The 18,654-nt window shown below is 41.5% G+C and overlaps 1 protein-coding gene across 1 annotated transcript in view; it reads left to right on the forward strand.

Annotated features, from left to right (window-relative positions):
* Positions 1-18,654, forward strand: part of LOC126262686 (Down syndrome cell adhesion molecule-like protein Dscam2) — a 551,718-nt gene that overhangs the window by 297,862 nt on the left and 235,202 nt on the right. Inside the window, exons 11-12 of the mRNA XM_049959465.1 lie at positions 1,121-1,259; positions 11,645-11,764. Coding sequence (XP_049815422.1) covers positions 1,121-1,259; positions 11,645-11,764 — 259 coding nt within the window. The remainder of the gene's footprint in view (positions 1-1,120; positions 1,260-11,644; positions 11,765-18,654) is intronic.

Raw genomic sequence — 18,654 nt, forward strand, 5'->3', positions numbered from 1 at the left:
AGGTCTGATAAAAATGAAGAGACTTCTTTATTATTAATTGACCATCATAAATTAATACATCGAATCTGAAGAGTAATAAACCTCCCGATAGTTTTTCTGATGAACTTTTAATTTATCTGAGAAACCTTGTAGAAAAATTAAAATAAAATCAGTTGGAAATATCGAAATATTATAAAATCCCAATCTCCAAAATTGTGTAAAATCACGTTTAAATATTTGACAGTGGTCAGTACATCTGTTCCTGTTGAGACTATTTTCGCAGATGGTGGGAGATTTTGAATCAGCAACGAAATCGATTGTAAAGAATGAGTAAAATTTACTGTCGCAAGAAGAAATATTGGAACTTTTGAAGAACTAAATTTTTTTATGACACACTTGTCATTCCTAACAAAATGTTCTAGACATTATGAAATTATCGTTTTTTTTATGTTTCAGGCGTATCCGTATTGTGTTGCAAAACACAACGATGTTTAGGACACATCAGAGTATTTTTCGATGTCTCAACATAACATCGATGCCACTACACGATATTTTGCAAGGGAAAAAATAGATTAATTTTTTAATGTCCATTCGTACTTCCGTTGGTTTTCTGCATAAGAATGTAAGAAATGGCTTAGATAACAATAAAAAATTCCACCAAACTTATCCAAATGCTTATCCAATTTCCAACGCAAAAATTTAAAATAATACTACATTGATCACGGACAGATTTATATTAAGACATAATGAAGCAGGAGTGTGTGTGGTTACTAAGTGGAACATTATTTCCTGTCGTGCTTAACTGCCTGATTTGAAAGCGATTGCGCCCTGGAAAGTGCAGTAGATTTCTAATTATTGATCTTGGTGCTGTAAGAACGTCCACACAAATAGTTCCATCTTTGTGTGTGATCTTCCTGGCTGACTAAAAACAAATCAGCCAGTTATTTACAGGGAATCTAATAGCAAACATTTTCAAAATCCTATTTAAGTTACGCTGTAGACATTTTGTATCTGTTTTCATTGAAAAGCACTGTATTGTTTGTCAAGGGGCACTATTTGCTGTACTTAATTCTATCACTGTTATTGTTTCTTGAGGTGTGACTACTGCGATGTAATGATTATCCTGCTCTTCTCTCGGTAGGTGAGTGAGAAAGAGGTGAGCGAGTTCATCAGCCTCCTGGTGTTCAGCAAAGTTTCCTCGCAGCACAGTGGTACCTACACGTGCGTCGTCTCCAACAACGCCGCCAGCACCAACCACTCGGCCCAGCTGCAGGTCAAAGGTGGGGTCAAAGCGCTGGACGTACTCGTACACCACATCTCTCTGTACGTCCATCTTTTCACATGTGGTTGCTGGACCTCGGCTGTTCAGTACAGAATGTCAGATCTAACACATTCCAGCCGTCTAAAATTCCAAATTGTTATTTTATTGGGCCACTAGTTTCGGCGATATATTACGCCATCTTCAGGCCCCCTACCGAGGTGTAGGAAGATTCGCTCTTCCTAGATTTCAAAACAGGAGCCAGCATTCAGTGACTGGTATCCGTAGATTTCTACTTCAGGTCGTTAGGTGACTTTTGAAGTGATCACTGTTTCAGGTATAAATCTACGGATATCATTCACTGACTGCTGGCCCCTATTTTGACTGGACCAGAGTTGGGAATCTTCCAACATGTCGGCCAGGGAGCTGAAGAAGGCGTAATATATTGCGCGAAACTGTCACCCCCAATAAAATAACAATTTATAAATTTAGACGTATGAAAGGTGATTGATTTGATATTCTGTATATCAGATGTGTTTCTTGTGTGTGTGTGTGTGTGTGTGTGTGTGTGTGTGTGTGTGTGTGTGTGTGTGTGTGAATAAAATAACAATTTATAAATTTAGACCTATGAAAGGTGATTGATTTGACATTCTGTATATCAGATGTGTTTCTTGTGTGTGTGTGTGTGTGTGTGTGTGTGAACGACTGGTGCAATGTCAACAGAACTTGGAAATAATACTGTGACACTAGGGCTTCCTTGCCATACTTAGCGGAGGAGTAAGCACTGAGGAAGCAGTTTTAGGTACGTCGGCCGTTCACTTATATAATAAAATGGAACATCTATAGCCGTCTTTACGATGTTATTTACTATATGGCTATCAGTTTCGGTGCTTCAGTGCGCCATCTTTAGGCCTTAACTGACGCTGACGGGGTTAAATCCAAACGTATACCCGATTCATCAGTGGCCAACATCTGTGAATTGGTTTTCGCAGACTACCTGCAACAACGATGTTGTATCTTCCACCATCAACCTGTTGATGTTTCTGTCGCATAAACTCCCGTAAAAAGGACAAAGAAACAGACATCGCGGTCATTGAGAAGCCCCTGAAAGAGTTAAAAACACGTAAATCTCCAGTTCTGGATGGAATCACAATTCGGTGTCAAGGGGTAGTGGCCTCTTAATTAGTTTGAGTTAATCGTGACTCTCTCGCCCAGTGCCAACCCAAAGGACTACAAAGAAAACGCAGGTGACTCGGGTATGCAAAATGAGTAAAAGAACGTACCCGCAAAATTACATACCAATATTCTTAATATCGATCTGCTGTAAAATTCTTGAACAAATCCTAAGTTCGAAATTATTAAATTGCATTGAGACAGAAAACGGTCTGTCCACAAACCAGCACTGATTTAGAAAGCCTGTGCTTTCGAAATCCGTGCTGAAACTCAACTTGCTCTTTTTCTCATACGATATCCCGCGAACCGTGGATGAAGGGCAACAGGCAGATTTCATATTCATAATTTCGGAGAGTGTTTGACACAGAGCCCCACTGCAGACTGTTAAAAGTTGGGCACGTGTCATCGTTGTGTGATTGTAGAATACCATACAAGATCGCTTACTCAGAATTTCTATTAGGTTTGATGAATGACTGCTTGCTCTACATGTAGAAATACGTGAATTAATGCAGACGAGTAGGAAAAACATTCCTGTAATATTCGAATACAGCATTTGTGGCGTGCTGCTTGGCGCAGGTACGACGATTAATTAATTATTTAAAGGTGACATTGCAGACCGCTTTGAAATGGAGCGAACGCTTAAGATCAGTGGCAGGGAAGGCGAATGGTAGACTTCGATTTATTGGGAGTATGTTGGAAAGGCGTAGTTCATCTATAAATTACAATTTGCATAAAGGCACTGTGAGACCAGGAAAAAAATTGCGGTAACTTCGTATGGGACCAAACTTCTGAGGTAAAAGGTCCCCAGGCTTACACTTACACACTATTTAATCAAACACACACACACACATATATATATATATATATATATATATATATATATATATATATATATATATATATATATATGGTGTCTGTTCTTTCGGACATGTATCTCGTTTTTAGAATAAAATTACAATGAAATCACTACGCTTAGCTGCATACAGGCGTAGATATACATCAACGGGAACAGTCGAAAATATGGCCATTGGACCATCTTCTTCTGTGCGGATGCACAAACAGTGCCCGAACTCTCACGGGAATTGGCAAAAAGCAGCGAGTAATGAGTATAATGGGCAGGGGCACTATGAATATAGGGTGGGACAATAAGTTGGGAATGTGGGTCTCACGGGGGGGCGAGCCGGAAGTAAGTCCCTGCATTCGCACTATCCTCTGTGTCCTAGGTGGCTGAGATGGATAGAGCATCTGTCATGTAAACAGGAGATTCCGGGTTCGAGACCCGGTCGGGGTACACATTTTCGACTGTCCCCGTTGACGTATATCAACGCCTGTATGCAACTAAACGTAGTGACTTCATTATAATTTCAAACTTAAACTATCTTACGCTAAGGACAACACACATACCCATGCCCGAGGGAGGACTCTAACCTCCGTCGGGGGTAGCCGCGCGAACTGTAAAAAGGCGCCTCAGACCACGCGCCTACCCCACCCGGCGTGAGACAAGGGGCCATTGGATGCACGTAAACACTTTTAGATGTCTTGACCAAAATTTTATTATTGTAAAGGTCCTTAACGCATCTCATCTTACGTCGTTATCAAAGTGTATAAAAAATATAAAGACACAACTGGTATCAATAGAAATACAAGACATCTGACATTTTCACCATTAAGTGGAACCAGATATGGAAAGTAAAATATGGTTTAAAGCTTATCAAATATTTAATGAGTCAGTAGGAACTAGTCCAGATGGATACACGGTGTCTATAATCCGATTAAAATTACTTGACGGTTCGGCAGCTCACTTCACAAATGGTGTTAATATGTAAAGCGAACAAAGTCAGAAGCTGCCGCGGTGAGATGTGAGAGAAATGCGACAGCTAATTTGAAGTGACCAGTGCCTGAATTGGCGGCAGACGACTCGTTTTGTAGCTCTGAATTCAAACTCATGTCCTAGGCTAATCATAACATCGTGATGTGCAGTATATACGAGAAACAGCGGTCAAGAATCTGCGGCAGAACTAAAATTACGACCATTTTGCTCACGGCGATTAAAGCTAATCCCTACTAGCAAACTCAAGACAGAAACATTACAGTTTCAACGCTAAAAGCAAACAGTAACTTCTAGCTATCATTGGTTACTTGAAACTATCCTCACAATGGCTAGCCGCGCGGGATTAGCCGAGCGGTCTCAGGCGCTGCAGTTGTGGACTGTGCGGCTGGTCCCGGCGGAGGTTCGAGTCCTCCCTCGGGCATGGATGTGTGTGCTTGTCCTTAGGATAATTTAGGTCAAGTAGTGTGCAAGCTTAGGCACTGATGACCATAGCAGTTAGGTCCCATAAGATTTCACACACACAATGGCTACACGAGCTGCCGCCTAACCAACTGATGAGCACTCCTGGTTGGCACTGGGTTGCAGATTATAGGCGAAACTGGCAGATTCCATACAAAAACGGAATGATAGGACGAAAGCAAGTAAAACAGTCAAAACAGTGATAAAAATGGCGCTACAACTATCAGGAAAAAAATACGTTTAAAGTAATTAATTGAATAAACGTAACAATAAAAGTCTTTTTTATTAGATTTAGAAATAAAAATATTTTAGTGCTTGTGACAAGATTCGAACCTACAGGCTTCCACACATCAGGTTTGTTCGCTAACAACTGCACTAACCATAGCACTGTGTGAACTGTTTATTTATGACTCTGCTGACCGTGTTGCATAAATGAATTGCACCCTTCTAAAATTCGGCTCCACGCAATGTCATGCGGAGCGTAACAACTGCACTAACCATGACACTGTGTGAGCTTTTATATTTATGACTCTACTGACCCTGTCGCAACGATGAATTGCAGCCGTCTAAAACTCGGCTTTACGCACCGTCGTGCGAAGCTTTCTAACGTAAGCCGATTTCTGTGATTGTAATAACTGTATATGTGATGCTGAATCGCATCTTCTGCGGATGGATACAGCAGTGTTTCGTTAGCGCTGTGTATGGCTCAAATGGCTCTGAGCACTATGGGACTTAACTTCTGAGGTCATCAGTCCCCTAGAACTGAGAACTACTTAAACCTAACTAAGCTAAGGACATCACGCTCATCCATGCCCGAGGCAGGATTCGAACCTGCGACCGTAGCGGTCGCGTGGTTCCAGACTGTAGCGCCTAGAACCGCTCGGCCACACTGGCCGGTCGCTGTGTATGAAACGTGTGTATTTCTTTACCGTTGTGTGTGTGTGTGTGTGTGTGTGTGTGTGTGTGTGTGTGTGTGTGTGTGTGTGCACGTGCTTACGTGTTATGTTTGGTGTGGTTATGATGTATGATGCAATACGAAATTAAAGGGCCAGTGAAAAGACCAATTGTTGTGGCAGTCTGTCAACGGCGAAAGGTTCCTGCGTGACACGGAACGATCTGATTGGAGGAAACCAACGTGTGAAGTGTGAACTATCAAGCAATTTTAACCGTACTATAGTCAAAATTCCTTTACAATACGCTAGTGCAAACTTCCTTCAAGGATCAAGAATGATACAAGAAGAATAAACTGCTAGGCAGTGCTGGGGTCGTGGTGTAATGGGGCAACTGTTTGCTTACAAAATAAGTGAGTTAACCAACTTCATAATATAAATATCTGCACCAGTGACGAAAACATAAAATTTACGATACAATAATTTTACAAATAGTAGTTTTAAAATACTAGTGGTACTACACCACGTACCCACTTCCATTCGTTCACAGTACTTCGCCAAGTATACAGTAGATGTAGATCAATGGAAACGAAATGATGTTAGTGTCAAATCCACAAGTTTTTTGTTTGCTAGGTTGTTTGGTGACAGTTCCGTTAACATTTCATCTGTGCTAGCGTGTTGGGGGGTGTGATGCGAAGGGTGACACATAAAAATAATCTAAAACTACAAGTACGAGGTGTGGCTAGAAAAAAACCGGACTAGTACTGGTGAAACAATAAAACGAATGCAATAAGGTTGAAAGTCGCGTGGCCTGTCACGTGACTCTCGCTCCGCCTACTGCTCGAGTTTCATCTGCCTCCTGCACTCAGTCTGCCCGTGGCGTCTGTTTTAAGTAGTTGACGTTTTGTCTGTGCGTCGGAAAATGTTGAGTGTACAGAAAGAACAGCGTGTTAACATCAAATTTTGTTTCAAACTAGGAAAATCTGCAAGTGAAACGTTTGTAATGTTACAACAAGTGTACGGCGATGATTGTTTATCGCGAACACAAGTGTTTGAGTGGTTTAAACGATTTAAAGATGGCCGCGAAGACACCAGTGATGACACTCGCACTGGCAGACCATTCTCAGCAAAAACTGATGCAAACATTGAAAAAATCGGTAAACTTGTTCGACAAGATCGCCGTTTAACAATCAGAGCAGTGTCTGAGTTAACAGGAGTTGACAAGGAAAGTGTTAGGCAGATTCTTCATGAAAGTTTCAACATGAACAAAGTGTGTTCAAAAATGGTTCCAAAGTGTCTCACAATTGAACAGAAGGAACGCCGAAGAATGATTTGTTCTGACATCCTGGAAAACATTGAAAGTGATCCCACCTTCTTACAAAATGTTATTACTTGCGATGAATCGTGGTTTTTTACTTACGATCCCGAAACTAAACGCCAATCGATGCATTGGAAAACTCCTGGTTCTCCACGACAAAAAAAAGCACGAATGTCAAAATCGAAATTCAAGGCAATGATGATTGTTTTTTTTGACATCAAAGGGATTGTGCACATTGATTGGGTACCAGAGGGACAAACAGTGAATCAGCATTACTACATTAGCGTCCTGGCTACCCTACGTGAGCGAGTACGGAGAAAACGGAACGATTTGTGGAGAAAAAAGTCATGGATCCTTCACCAAGACAATGCCCCAGCTCACAGTGTGTCGTCAGTGAAGACGTTTTTGGCAAAACACAACATTCCCATCTTAGATCATCCACCCTACTCACCTGATTTGGCCCCCTGTGACTTTTTTCTTTTCCCTAAAGTCAAGTCAGCTTTGAAAGGAACTAGATTTGAGACTGTTGAAGCAGTAAAAGAAAAAGCGACGGAAGTAACGTATGGAGTTACCGAAAATGATCTGCAGCATTGCTATGAACAGTGGAAAATTCGTATGGAGCGGTGTAGAGACCGAGGAGGAGAGTACATTGAAGGAGATAACATGAAATTGTAAATAATTGCAAATAAATGTTTTTTCCAGCATCAGTCCATTTTTTTTTCTAGCCGCCCCTCGTATTTGTTTCGAATCATCAGAGTGCTCACTGTCTTGTTTTCGATTGATCCATAATAGGTGGATGTGAGTTTGTATACTTGTATACTTGATGTTCAATAAGTAACACAACACTTTTTTTTCTTGGCCACTTTCGGTTTAAAAAAAAATACGAAAGTGGTTGTGGGACATTGCAAAATATTCCCGCTTCCTCCCCTATCGTTTCATGAAGTTACGACAGGCTGCGGGCTATACACGGCGTTCAAAATGGCGTTTGCAATGGAAGTGCTTTCCAAGCGGAGCGCCGTCATTGAGTTTCTATTGCGGACAAACAGAGCATCACAGATATTCATAGGTGCTTGCAGAATGTCTTCAGAGATCTGGCAGTGAACAAAAGCATGGTGAGTCGTTGGGCGAGGCTTGTGTCACCATGGCAACAAGGTCGCGCAAACCTGACCGATCAGCCGCGTGCCGGCTGACCGTGCGCAGCTGTGAGTCCTGCAGTGCTGGTACGTGTGGACACTCTCGTTGGACGTGATCGACGGATCACAGTCCACGCTGCTCAACTGGACGTCTCTGTTGGTAGTGCTGACACACTCGTCCAGAAGTTGGGATACTCATAGCTGTGTGCGAGCTCTCGCTAAATTTCATTGGACTCTTCTCCCTCATCCACCCTGGAGCCCGGACCTCTCAGATTCCGACTTCCATCTTTTTGGCCCAATGAAGGAAGCACTCCGCAGGAAGCTGCACTGAACAAATGGGAGGTTTTTGTTTGAGGAAGACGTTGGCTCCGACGTCAACAAGTAGAGCGGCACCGTATGGGCATACAGGCACTCCTAGCAATGTGGCGAAAGGCTATCGCATTGTACGGAAGTTAAGTTAGGAAACAGTGTTTTGTAGCCAAAAGAGTGGGGAATAATATGGTGTGCTGGAATCGTGCATAAAAACAAACTGTTTTCAAAAAAAAAGTGTTGCAATACTTATTGAACACCCCTCGCATTTCGTGTAGGTTAAGGTGTCCTATTTTCGGATGGTGGACTAATTCCGGATAGATGGATACTTGCTTCCTGGACAGTGCAGCCGATGCGGAAACTAGCTGTATTCCGACATTTTAGTGTCCTGCTAACAGCCAAGCGGATCAGTCGCACTCGTAACTCGCATTTTATTTTTTTCTTAATGTCGTACATTTGAGTGTAGTATTTTGTAGATACAACGTACGCATCACCGCTGCATTGTATTTAGTTTGATATTTGTCTTATTTATTAGTGATATATTTAATGAAAATTGTGAGTAGCTTTTAAATGCAACAATTCATTGCACATTTCTGATACTGCTAGAGTGCTTAATTTCGACCATCCAGAAATAGGCCCCTTAGAAGGTTTTGCATTTTATTTCTTTTCAAGAGACGGCTGAGAAGAAAAGAAAGTGTTGGGCAGAGAAAAATTTGAGCAAGGCACTGGAAGCCATTAGAAATAAAGAAATGGGATTTTTAAAGGCGTCGAAAGTGCTTCAAGCGCTAAAACCTGCACTCTTAGATTACATAAAGGTAAAAATACTGGTGTGCCTACCACCCCATAGTATCCATAACCTACAGCCACTAGACGCCATTCAAAAGGGTTTACTCACTAGAAATTGATCTCCGGCTTGACAACCATCCATTTCACGTTGTGACTATGACTGAAGTTGGGGAAATATTTGTAAAAGCATATGTGCGAGCCGTAAATATGCAAACAACTATAACTGGTTTCAAGATATGTGGAATAATTCCGTTCAATCCAAACGTTTTCGATGTTGCAGACTTTCTCCAACAGGAAACCAGTCCAGAAGAAGAAACAAATGAAGGTGACTGCTGCGAAGATGTAGAAAACTACCTACAGCCACAGTTTCATCATTTCAAATGCGCCCACCGCCATTCTCAACTCAATCTTCTACAAGTGGAAGACAAAGCGTAAATAAAGGAGTGTTGACATTCTCACCTTATCTGAAAGAGCTTGCTGCCTTCAACTCAAGACAAGCTAAAATGCAAAAGCGCAATTTTATAAGAACTAGGACACTCTTCAAAAAAGGGAAAACATCAAAGCACCCAAAAAGCCAGCCAGAAGAACACAAAAGCGGCTAAAATTAGCAGACGACGAAGAAAATCAACATGTTAGCTATCATCAGCTGAGATTTCCGAAAGTTCTGTTTTCCTTGCCTCAACAAATGGTTCAAATGGCTTGAGCACTATGGGACTTTACATCTGAGGCCATCAGTCCCCTAGAACTTAGAATTACTTAAACCTAACCAACCTAAGGACATCACACACAACCATGCCCGAGGCAGGATTCGAACCTCGGCGGTCGCACGGTTCCAGACTGAAGCGCCTAGAACCCCTCGGCCACACCGGCCGGCCCTTGTCTCGACAGATGATGATGATAGTGCAGATGAGGAATGCATCTATTGTTCTGTCCCATACCGGGAAGATAAATCTGGAGAAGTTTCGATAAGGTATTTAGGATGTTTGCGTTGGCTGCATGGACTGTGTGCTGGGACTGAAAAACGTGGCTAGAAGACGTACAAAGGTGAAAGCTGCAAATGATAGTCTCAATGTAGTTATAAGTGCATCACTGTGGTAATCAAATTGGAATATCTCAGTATTATTTTTTGTACTTTTTTATAATAAAATAGTATTCCTAAAGATATACAGTCTCGAATTTTCTTTATGAAATAGCTCTGTTCGAAATTAGGAACCACGGTATCTGAAATTGCCCACCCTCTCCAAAATGCGCAAGATTCCGCTATATTAGGTTATATATAACCAAAATCTCTTATGTGTTTGGGATCTTTCGGCTGATTTTTAAACAACCATATCCTCAGATTTCCTTAGCTATGCGAAAATATGGCACCTTACCGTGCCGTATTTACACTTTAAGAAACATATAAACTTTGTTTTTTCACTGTAGGTAGATTTTATTCCTTTTCTTTGTTTTTTAAGTGTAGATAGATTTTATTACTTTTCCTAACTAACATATGTTCGCATAAATAAGTAAGCGAGCAAAGCTGGGTAGCCCTCTAAGGAAAGGCGTGACTTTGACAAAACACAGTATATACAGTTCCACACAGTAAATGGAATGACCCCATTAATAAATATGGACTTCGATCAGAAATAGGTAGAATATTCAAAATTTCTAGGTGTATGCATTGATGGGTTTAACTGGAAAAAACACACTGAGGATCTGCTAAAACGTTTGAGTTCAGCTACTTACGCTATTAGGGTCATTGCAAATTTTGGCGATATACATCTGAGTAAATTAGCTTACCACGCCTATTTTCATTCTCTGCTTTCGAATGGCAACATATTCTGGGGTAACTCATCATTGAGTAAAAGAGTGTTCATTGCACAAAAGCGTGTAATCAGAATAATTGCTGGAGCTCATTCAAGATCATCCTGCAGACACTTATTTAAAGAGCTAGAAACTTCACTGTAGCCTCACTATATATATATATATATATATATATATATATATATATATATATATATATATATATATATATATATATTCGCTTATGAAATTTGTTATTAACAATCCGAACGAATTCAAAAGTAATAGCAGTGTACATGGCTACAACACTAGAAGAAAGGATGATCTTCACTACTCAAGGTTAAATCAAACTTTGGCTCAGAAGGGGGTAAATTATGCTGCCACAAAAGTCTTTGGTCACTTAAGTAATAGCGTCAACAGTCTGACAGATAGCCATGTAGCATTTAAAAGGAAATTAAAAGAATTTCTTAATGGCAACTCCTTCTACTCATTTGATGAATTTTTTGATATAGTAAGTTGGTAATTTCCCAACCTCCACAAAAAATAAATTAAAAATATTAAATTTCATGTAATATTTTGTGTAATGTAATACCTTGTATAGACACCTTTTATTAACCTGGCACATTCCACATCATTACGAAGTGTCGTATTCATGATATATGGAACAAGTACTAATCTAATCTAATCTAATCTAACCGTGTGTGTGTGTGTGTGGTGTTTCAGTGGCGCCGCAGTGGCTGATGGAGCCCAGGGACACGTCGGTTCTGGCGGGCAACCGGCTCTCCGTCCACTGCCAGGCACACGGGTTTCCTCAGCCCGCCGTCACCTGGCTACGCGGACATGGCAAGTAAAACAACTCATTCCCAGCGACAGCTACGTTGCGCTGCACCAGGGCCCAAAAGATGTTTTTTTTATTTAATCGTATCGGCACCTGATGTACAATGCCCACAAAACGAGTTAAGTCCCCGTACCTGCGCAGACTCCGCACTAGGGGAAGGGACGAGGGTGGCGGTCGGGAATCCCCGTCGTGAACGGCCATCGCGCGGTAGGGTGAAATCGCATAACAATAGTACGAGGGTGGTTTGATAAGTTCTCGGAACGGAATAGAAAAAAATTATTTACATCACTGAAACTTGTGGGTAAAATCTTCTCAGATATTGTTGAAAGGAAAGTGCGAGTATTAGTTGAGGACCAATTGGATGAAAATCAGTGTAGGTGTAAGCCTTTTAGAGGTTGTCAGGACCAGATCTTTAGCTTACGGCAAATAATGGAGAAGTGTTACGAGTGGAACAGGGAATTGTATCTATGCTTTATAGATCTAGAAAAGGCATATGACCAGGTTCCTAGGAGGAAGTTATTGTCTGTTCTACGAGATTATGGAATAGGAGGCAAATTTTTGCAAGCAATTAAAGGTCTTTACATAGATAGTCAGGCAGCAGTTAAAGTTGACAGTAAATTGAGTTCATGGTTCAGAGTAGTTTCGGGGGTAAGACAAGGCTGCAAGCTGTCTCCACTGTTGTTCGTATTATTTATGGATCATATGTTGAAAACAATAGAGTGGCTGGGTGAGATGAAGATATGTGAACACAAAATAAGCAGTCTCGCATATGCGGATGACTTAGTTGTGATGGCAGATTCGATTGAAAGTTTGCAAAGTAGTGTTTCAGGACTATGGTATCAAGATTAGCATCTCCAAAACGAAACTAATGTCAGTGGGAAAGAGATATAAATGGACTGAGTGCCAATTAGGAGGAACAAAGTTAGAACAGGTGGACTGTTTCAAGTACGTAGGATGCATATTCTCACAGGATGGCAACATAGTGAAAGAACTGGAAGCGAGGTGTAGCAAAGCTAATGCAGTGAGCGCTCAGCTACGATCTACTCTCTTCTGCAAGAAAGAAGTCAGTACTGAGACTAAGTTATCTGTGCACCAACTTTCGACCAACTTTGTTGTATGGGAGCGAAAGCTGGGTGGATTCAGGTTACCTTATCAACAAGGTTGAGGTTACGGATATGAAAGTAGCTAGGATGATTGCAGGTACTAGTAGATGGGAACAATGGCAGGAGGGTGTCCACAATGAGGAAATCAAAGAAAAACTGGGAATGAACTCTACAGATGTAGCAGTCAGGGCGAACAGGCTTAGATGGTGGGGTCATGTTACACGCATGGGAGAAGCAAGGTTACCCAAGAGACTCATGGGTTCAGCAGTAGAGGGTAGGAGGAGTCGGGGTAGACCAAGGAGAAGGTACCTGGATTCGGTTAAGAATGACTTTGAACTAGGCTTAACATCAGAAGAGGCACCAATGTTAGCACTGAATAGGGGATCATGGAGAAGTTTAATAAGGGGGACTACGCTCCAGACGAACGCTGAAAGGCATAATCAGTCTTAAATGATGATGATGAAGATGATGAAACTTTTTTTTTATTTTTCAATGCAGTCTCCTTGTAAGTTAATGCACTTGGTCCAATGCTGTTCCAGTGCCTTGATCCCACCTCGAAAATGAGTTTCCTCCTGGCCTGCAAAATAGTTATCAACTCCGGCTATCAATTCTTCGTTTGAACTGAATCTTCGTCCACCAAGAAAACTTTTCAGTTTTGGGAAGAGATGGAAGTTTGACGGAGCCATATCAGGTGAATAAGGCGGGTGTGGCAACAATTCATACCTTAGTTCGTGTAATTTGCCATGACGACGGTACATGTTTTTGATACAGCGTCGAGAGTCGCGGCACCCATCTTGCAGATAATTTTTTTTTTTCATTTCTAATTCTTCAGTTAAAATGTGATATACCCTTTCAGATGACATCTGGCACGCGTGAGTCATTTCATGCACTTCCAATCGGCGAACCTCTATGACCATTTTATGCACTTTTGCAACGATTTTGGCCAACCACTGCGCGGATCACCATCCAAGCTTTCCCGACCAAGCCGGCCGAAGTGGCCGTGCGGTTAAAGGCGCTGCAGTCTGGAACCGCGAGACCGCTACGGTCGCAGGTTCGAATCCTGCCTCGGGCATGGATATTTGTGATGTCCTTAGGTTAGTTAGGTTTAAGTAGTTCTAAGTTCTAGGGGACTAATGACCTCCGCAGTTGAGTCCCATAGTGCTCAGAGCCATTTGAACCATTTTTCCCGACCAAATTTAAATTCATTTGTCCACTTGGCAACAGTTGAATATGAAGGAGCAGAGTCCCCCAGTGTGTTCTGGTAATCGGCATGAATTTCCTTTGCTTTCATACCTTCCTTTACGAAGTACTTAATCACTGCTCGAATCTTGATTTTTTTTTTTTTTTCACCTTCGGAAATCTCTATGCAGGAACAACAACAGAGCCACGTCACCGCCACAGCTCTCTTCCAAGGGCACTTGGTTCAGATGGCTCTAAGCAATATGGGGTCATCAGTCGCCTAGACTTAGAACTACTTAAACCTAACTAACCTAAGGACATCACACACATCCATGCCCGAGGCAGGATTCGAATCTACGACCGTACCAGTAGCGTGGTTCCGGACTGAAGCGCCTAGAACCGCTCGGTCACAGCGGCCGGCTCCAAGAGCACTGACGTGGCACGTGTTCACAGGCAATAGTCCAACGAATATCATGTGAACAACTCGTTGCGCTAGCGCTGACCTCTCGTCGTGATTCGGAGAACTTTTCAAACCACCCTTGTAGTAACAGGTTATGCCAGCACGACCAATAAGTTTACGAGTACATAAGTTCAGAGTCAATAGTTCTTCACTAAAGTACCGAAAGGGAAACAGTCTGGTAAACAGAGGGTGAACCAAAGCAAAATAAGTCCAACTGTGTGCTGCTTAAAGGAAACCTCTCAAAACAAAAAAAAGAGATAAAAATGTAGCATAGTGACCACATCACTCACTACAACAGTGACAACTTAGAGTAAATAATATGTATCATGTGGAAATAATACGTCAGTCCCTTGATGACCTGTTTAACGATGTTACCTAAATGTGAAATTTTGCTGGCCGGGGTGGCCGAGCGGTTCTAGGCGCTGCAGTCTGGAACTGCGCGACTGCTACAGTCGCAGGTTCGAATCCTGCCTCGGGCATGGATGTATGTGATGTCCTTAGGTTATTTAGGTTTAAGTACTTCTAAGTTCTAGGAGACTTATGACCTCAGCAGCTAAGTCCCATAGTGCTTAGAGCCATTTGAACCATTTTTTGTGAAATTTTCTGCCCCTTCTTTTCCTGAAATAGTGAAGCCATGAGAAGTACTTGTTTCTTTTCTCCCTCTTCAACTTTATTCTCCTTATTGTGCTGCTGGAACCGCTATCAGTTCCTGAAACCATCTCGAGCACACTTTCTAATGAGACATTTGCCTTCTTGTTTGCCTCTTACGACATAAATTTAACGGCATCGCATATAACGACACGTGTCGGATTCTGAAGAACTTCCCTGCACCTACGGTGCACGAAGACAGGGGGACCATGCTATGTAGTTAAGGCACAGCAACGAGAACTCTCAAAGTGCGCAGCTTTTTAGACTACAAATAACTAATGCAGCCTCCCTTTGGAACAATACAATCGCCCAATGCTCAGGGCGAGTTGTTATATGCAATGTCAAAATATACATAACGTTAGTAGTATATACGATATACGGAGTCGAGTCCAGGATTTTGGTCTGCAGAGGAGGGGAAGGGCCGGCCGCGGTGGTCTCGCGGTTCTGGCGCTGCAGTCCGGAACCGCGGGACTGCTACGGTCGCAGGTTCGAATCCTGCCTCGGGCATGGGTGTGTGTGATGTCCTTAGGTTAGTTAGGTTTAAGTAGTTCTAAGTTCTAGGGGACTTATGACCTAAGATGTTGAGTCCCATAGTGCTCAGAGCCATTTGAACCATTTGGAGGGGAAGGGGCCGAGTTCATAGAAATTTGTATCACCTGCCGTCTCAAAAGTCTGTACAGTAAACGAAGGTGTTTTCTTTACCTATTATGTTACAGTAATAGCTTTTTTTATTTAGATTAGCTAGAAACAGGTGTAACTATGAGGGAGGTAGGGGGCTGCAGACCCATAGTTTCCACCTGGATTCGGCTCTGAGTATATACATTGTCCAGTCACACTATTCGGACAGTAGTGGGGCAAAGGGGGTTCTGGGCAAATTTTGTGTGAGTTGCATACATTCAGGGTCAACCATACATTCAGGGGACAACACCTCTGCTTCCCACAGTGTCCAGAAGGCTTGTGCCCCGGCCTGCAGACAACTAGTGAGTAGTGGGAACTACTGATCAGTGATCACATCACAAAGAGTGACGTGGTCAACCACATGTGTATAGCAAATCAAGTACCGGTAATTAAATTTGAAGTGCACTCGCCGTATACTGGCGGTCTTGTATGCAGAGAAGTTTGAGAACACAAGCACCATCCTCTACATGTCTCCCATTACCCACATTGTCACGAAGACCGCCAAATGCATATTGAGTATAGTTCACTATTCATCCACCTAGGGACACCTTGAGCGTCGCCAAATGGGCAGTTCAGTTATCCCAGAGCAGAAGTCGGCGTCCTTTTTCATATTTGATACCTAAGAAACCACCTCTGCCCTCTCTCAAGTGGCTACTTCCTGTTTATGTGTGATCAAACATGTCCAAACACGCAGACGAAAGTTTTCATCCCTCCTCAGAATACTGCATTCCTATTGGCTGATGCTGAAACAGTGAAGCTCAAGGTCGATGATATAAAGTCAATTCGCAGTAAAAATATTTCTGTTACTGATAAATCAGATATATGTACAGTATTTAACAATCATTTTCTGAGCATTGCTGGTGAATTAAATAAAAATTTAGTTTGTACAGGGAATCATATAACTTTCTTCACAAATGCCTTTCTGAGATTAATGTCTGAAATACTCCTCTGTGATACAGACAAGAGGAGTCAATAATTAAATCACTGAAGACTAAGGACTCTCATGGTTATGATGGAGTGTCTAGCAGAATATTAAAGTATTGTGCTGCACATGTTAGCCATGTAATTGTAATTGAATCAGCAGTTGGAAGAAGGAAATAACTCCATAAACCTGTCTGTTGGGAAATTAAAAAAAAAACTGTGTCCTATGCATTTTACATTGAACCAGAAATCATTTTTTACTGCACACACTGAAAAACATTTCCATCCATTTGCAGTGTTCGGACAATTCCCAGGTGTTGTACTTTGACTCGTAAAATTAAAAAAAGTTGATGGATTTGTGTCCTTCTTTCAACTGATTGAAAATGTGACAAAAAATAAAGAAATAAATCAATAACGCCTTTCAAATTTTATTCAAAATTGTAGAATCATAACATTATAGGCTATTGGAAAAATGTACATAGCTGAAAAGTTTAAAAGGGCATCAACTATTTGACCCCAAGAATGGGCAGAAAGTATTAGAGAAAAAACTTGGACACAAAAATCACTCATCATCATGATCAGCTGGATCTGAGGTGGTAGGTCAGGTCATTAAGTCCTCATAGAAGTCTATTTTTTCTGTAGGTATGTAGGTGATTATCTTCTATACGTCTTGCATTTTTTCTCATTTATGAGTATTTTCCTGCGTATGCAATCTGTTTAGGAAGCGTTATTTCATCCAATAACTTTAGTTTTTGAAGGACAAATCTTGTCTGAACGATGCCATCAATGAATTCGGAGGCTATTACAGAACCCATCGAATCGGTTGAATATTGAAGGTGTCAGTGTTTAGAAATACAAAAGTTTGAATATTTGTTGTTCATTGATTTCTTGAAGAACTTGGGCCTCCAATCCTTATAGGTCACGATTTGTTCTGAAGTCACCTTTCTCACAGAATATCCAGATTCCCTCGCTGTTTGTATCAACTCACAATACTCGTCCGGAGTGTATATTCTGTTCATTTTCCTAATCTTACACTTGGCGGTACCAAAGATCGTATCACATTGCAGAAACGAATGTCCACGAATAGGAAAATATTGGTGAATTTTAGCAAAACGGCCAAGTGATACCAAGGCAAGTAGTAACCTGATGACAGTATTATTTCGGTTTCGTCCGCCGCAAGCGTCGCTAAAAATGTGAAGTTCTTTAACAGTTGGACGCATGTCCGGAATCTTCAACCAAAGTACCTCATCAGGGCCTATTTCAGCCACACCATCTGGATATGTGTAGGAATTTGCTGATCCTGTTTTCACATCATGGATACAGAAAACGTACAACCGAAGCTTTCTTAGACAGAACGTCCCTTACACCGGAATTTTCGGCGTTGGAAGATTTTGCATGTAGTCAAAGACGAGGCACCCTACTTCTTCTTTTTCATTGCACAGTTGTAACACTTTTTTTTTTTGTTTGGAGCAAAATTTCTTGGTTCCACGTAAATGGACCATCTTTTCAGCGACTGGGACACGTTTTGCGGTGTCGTTGAGAACTGGTGATTTGATCTTTCATTTCCAATTCCTCACATGTGCTACAGACGTAATTTTGGAGCCTCCCAAATCTATATCTATGGTTCTCATTATAATATTTCCGATAAAAATCTTCTTTGACACTAAACGCATAATGCGGATGTTTCTCACAAAACAGGCAGTGCAAAGTTTTTATGTCCAGCTCGGCACTTAGATATTTAATTTCTTTACTGCAGTAATGAGAATAGTGAATTGGGAACTCATTTACATGATCATCAATAGCACCTAGTATTTGTGGAGGTAACACATTACCCCAGTTCATATGTTTACCGCACATATCAATTGCAGATTTCCCAGAAGCAATTAAAGTAGTCAAACGGAAAAGC

The sequence above is a fragment of the Schistocerca nitens genome, chromosome 1 (genome assembly GCF_023898315.1).
Source record: "Schistocerca nitens isolate TAMUIC-IGC-003100 chromosome 1, iqSchNite1.1, whole genome shotgun sequence".
Lineage (NCBI taxonomy): Eukaryota > Metazoa > Arthropoda > Insecta > Orthoptera > Acrididae > Schistocerca > Schistocerca nitens.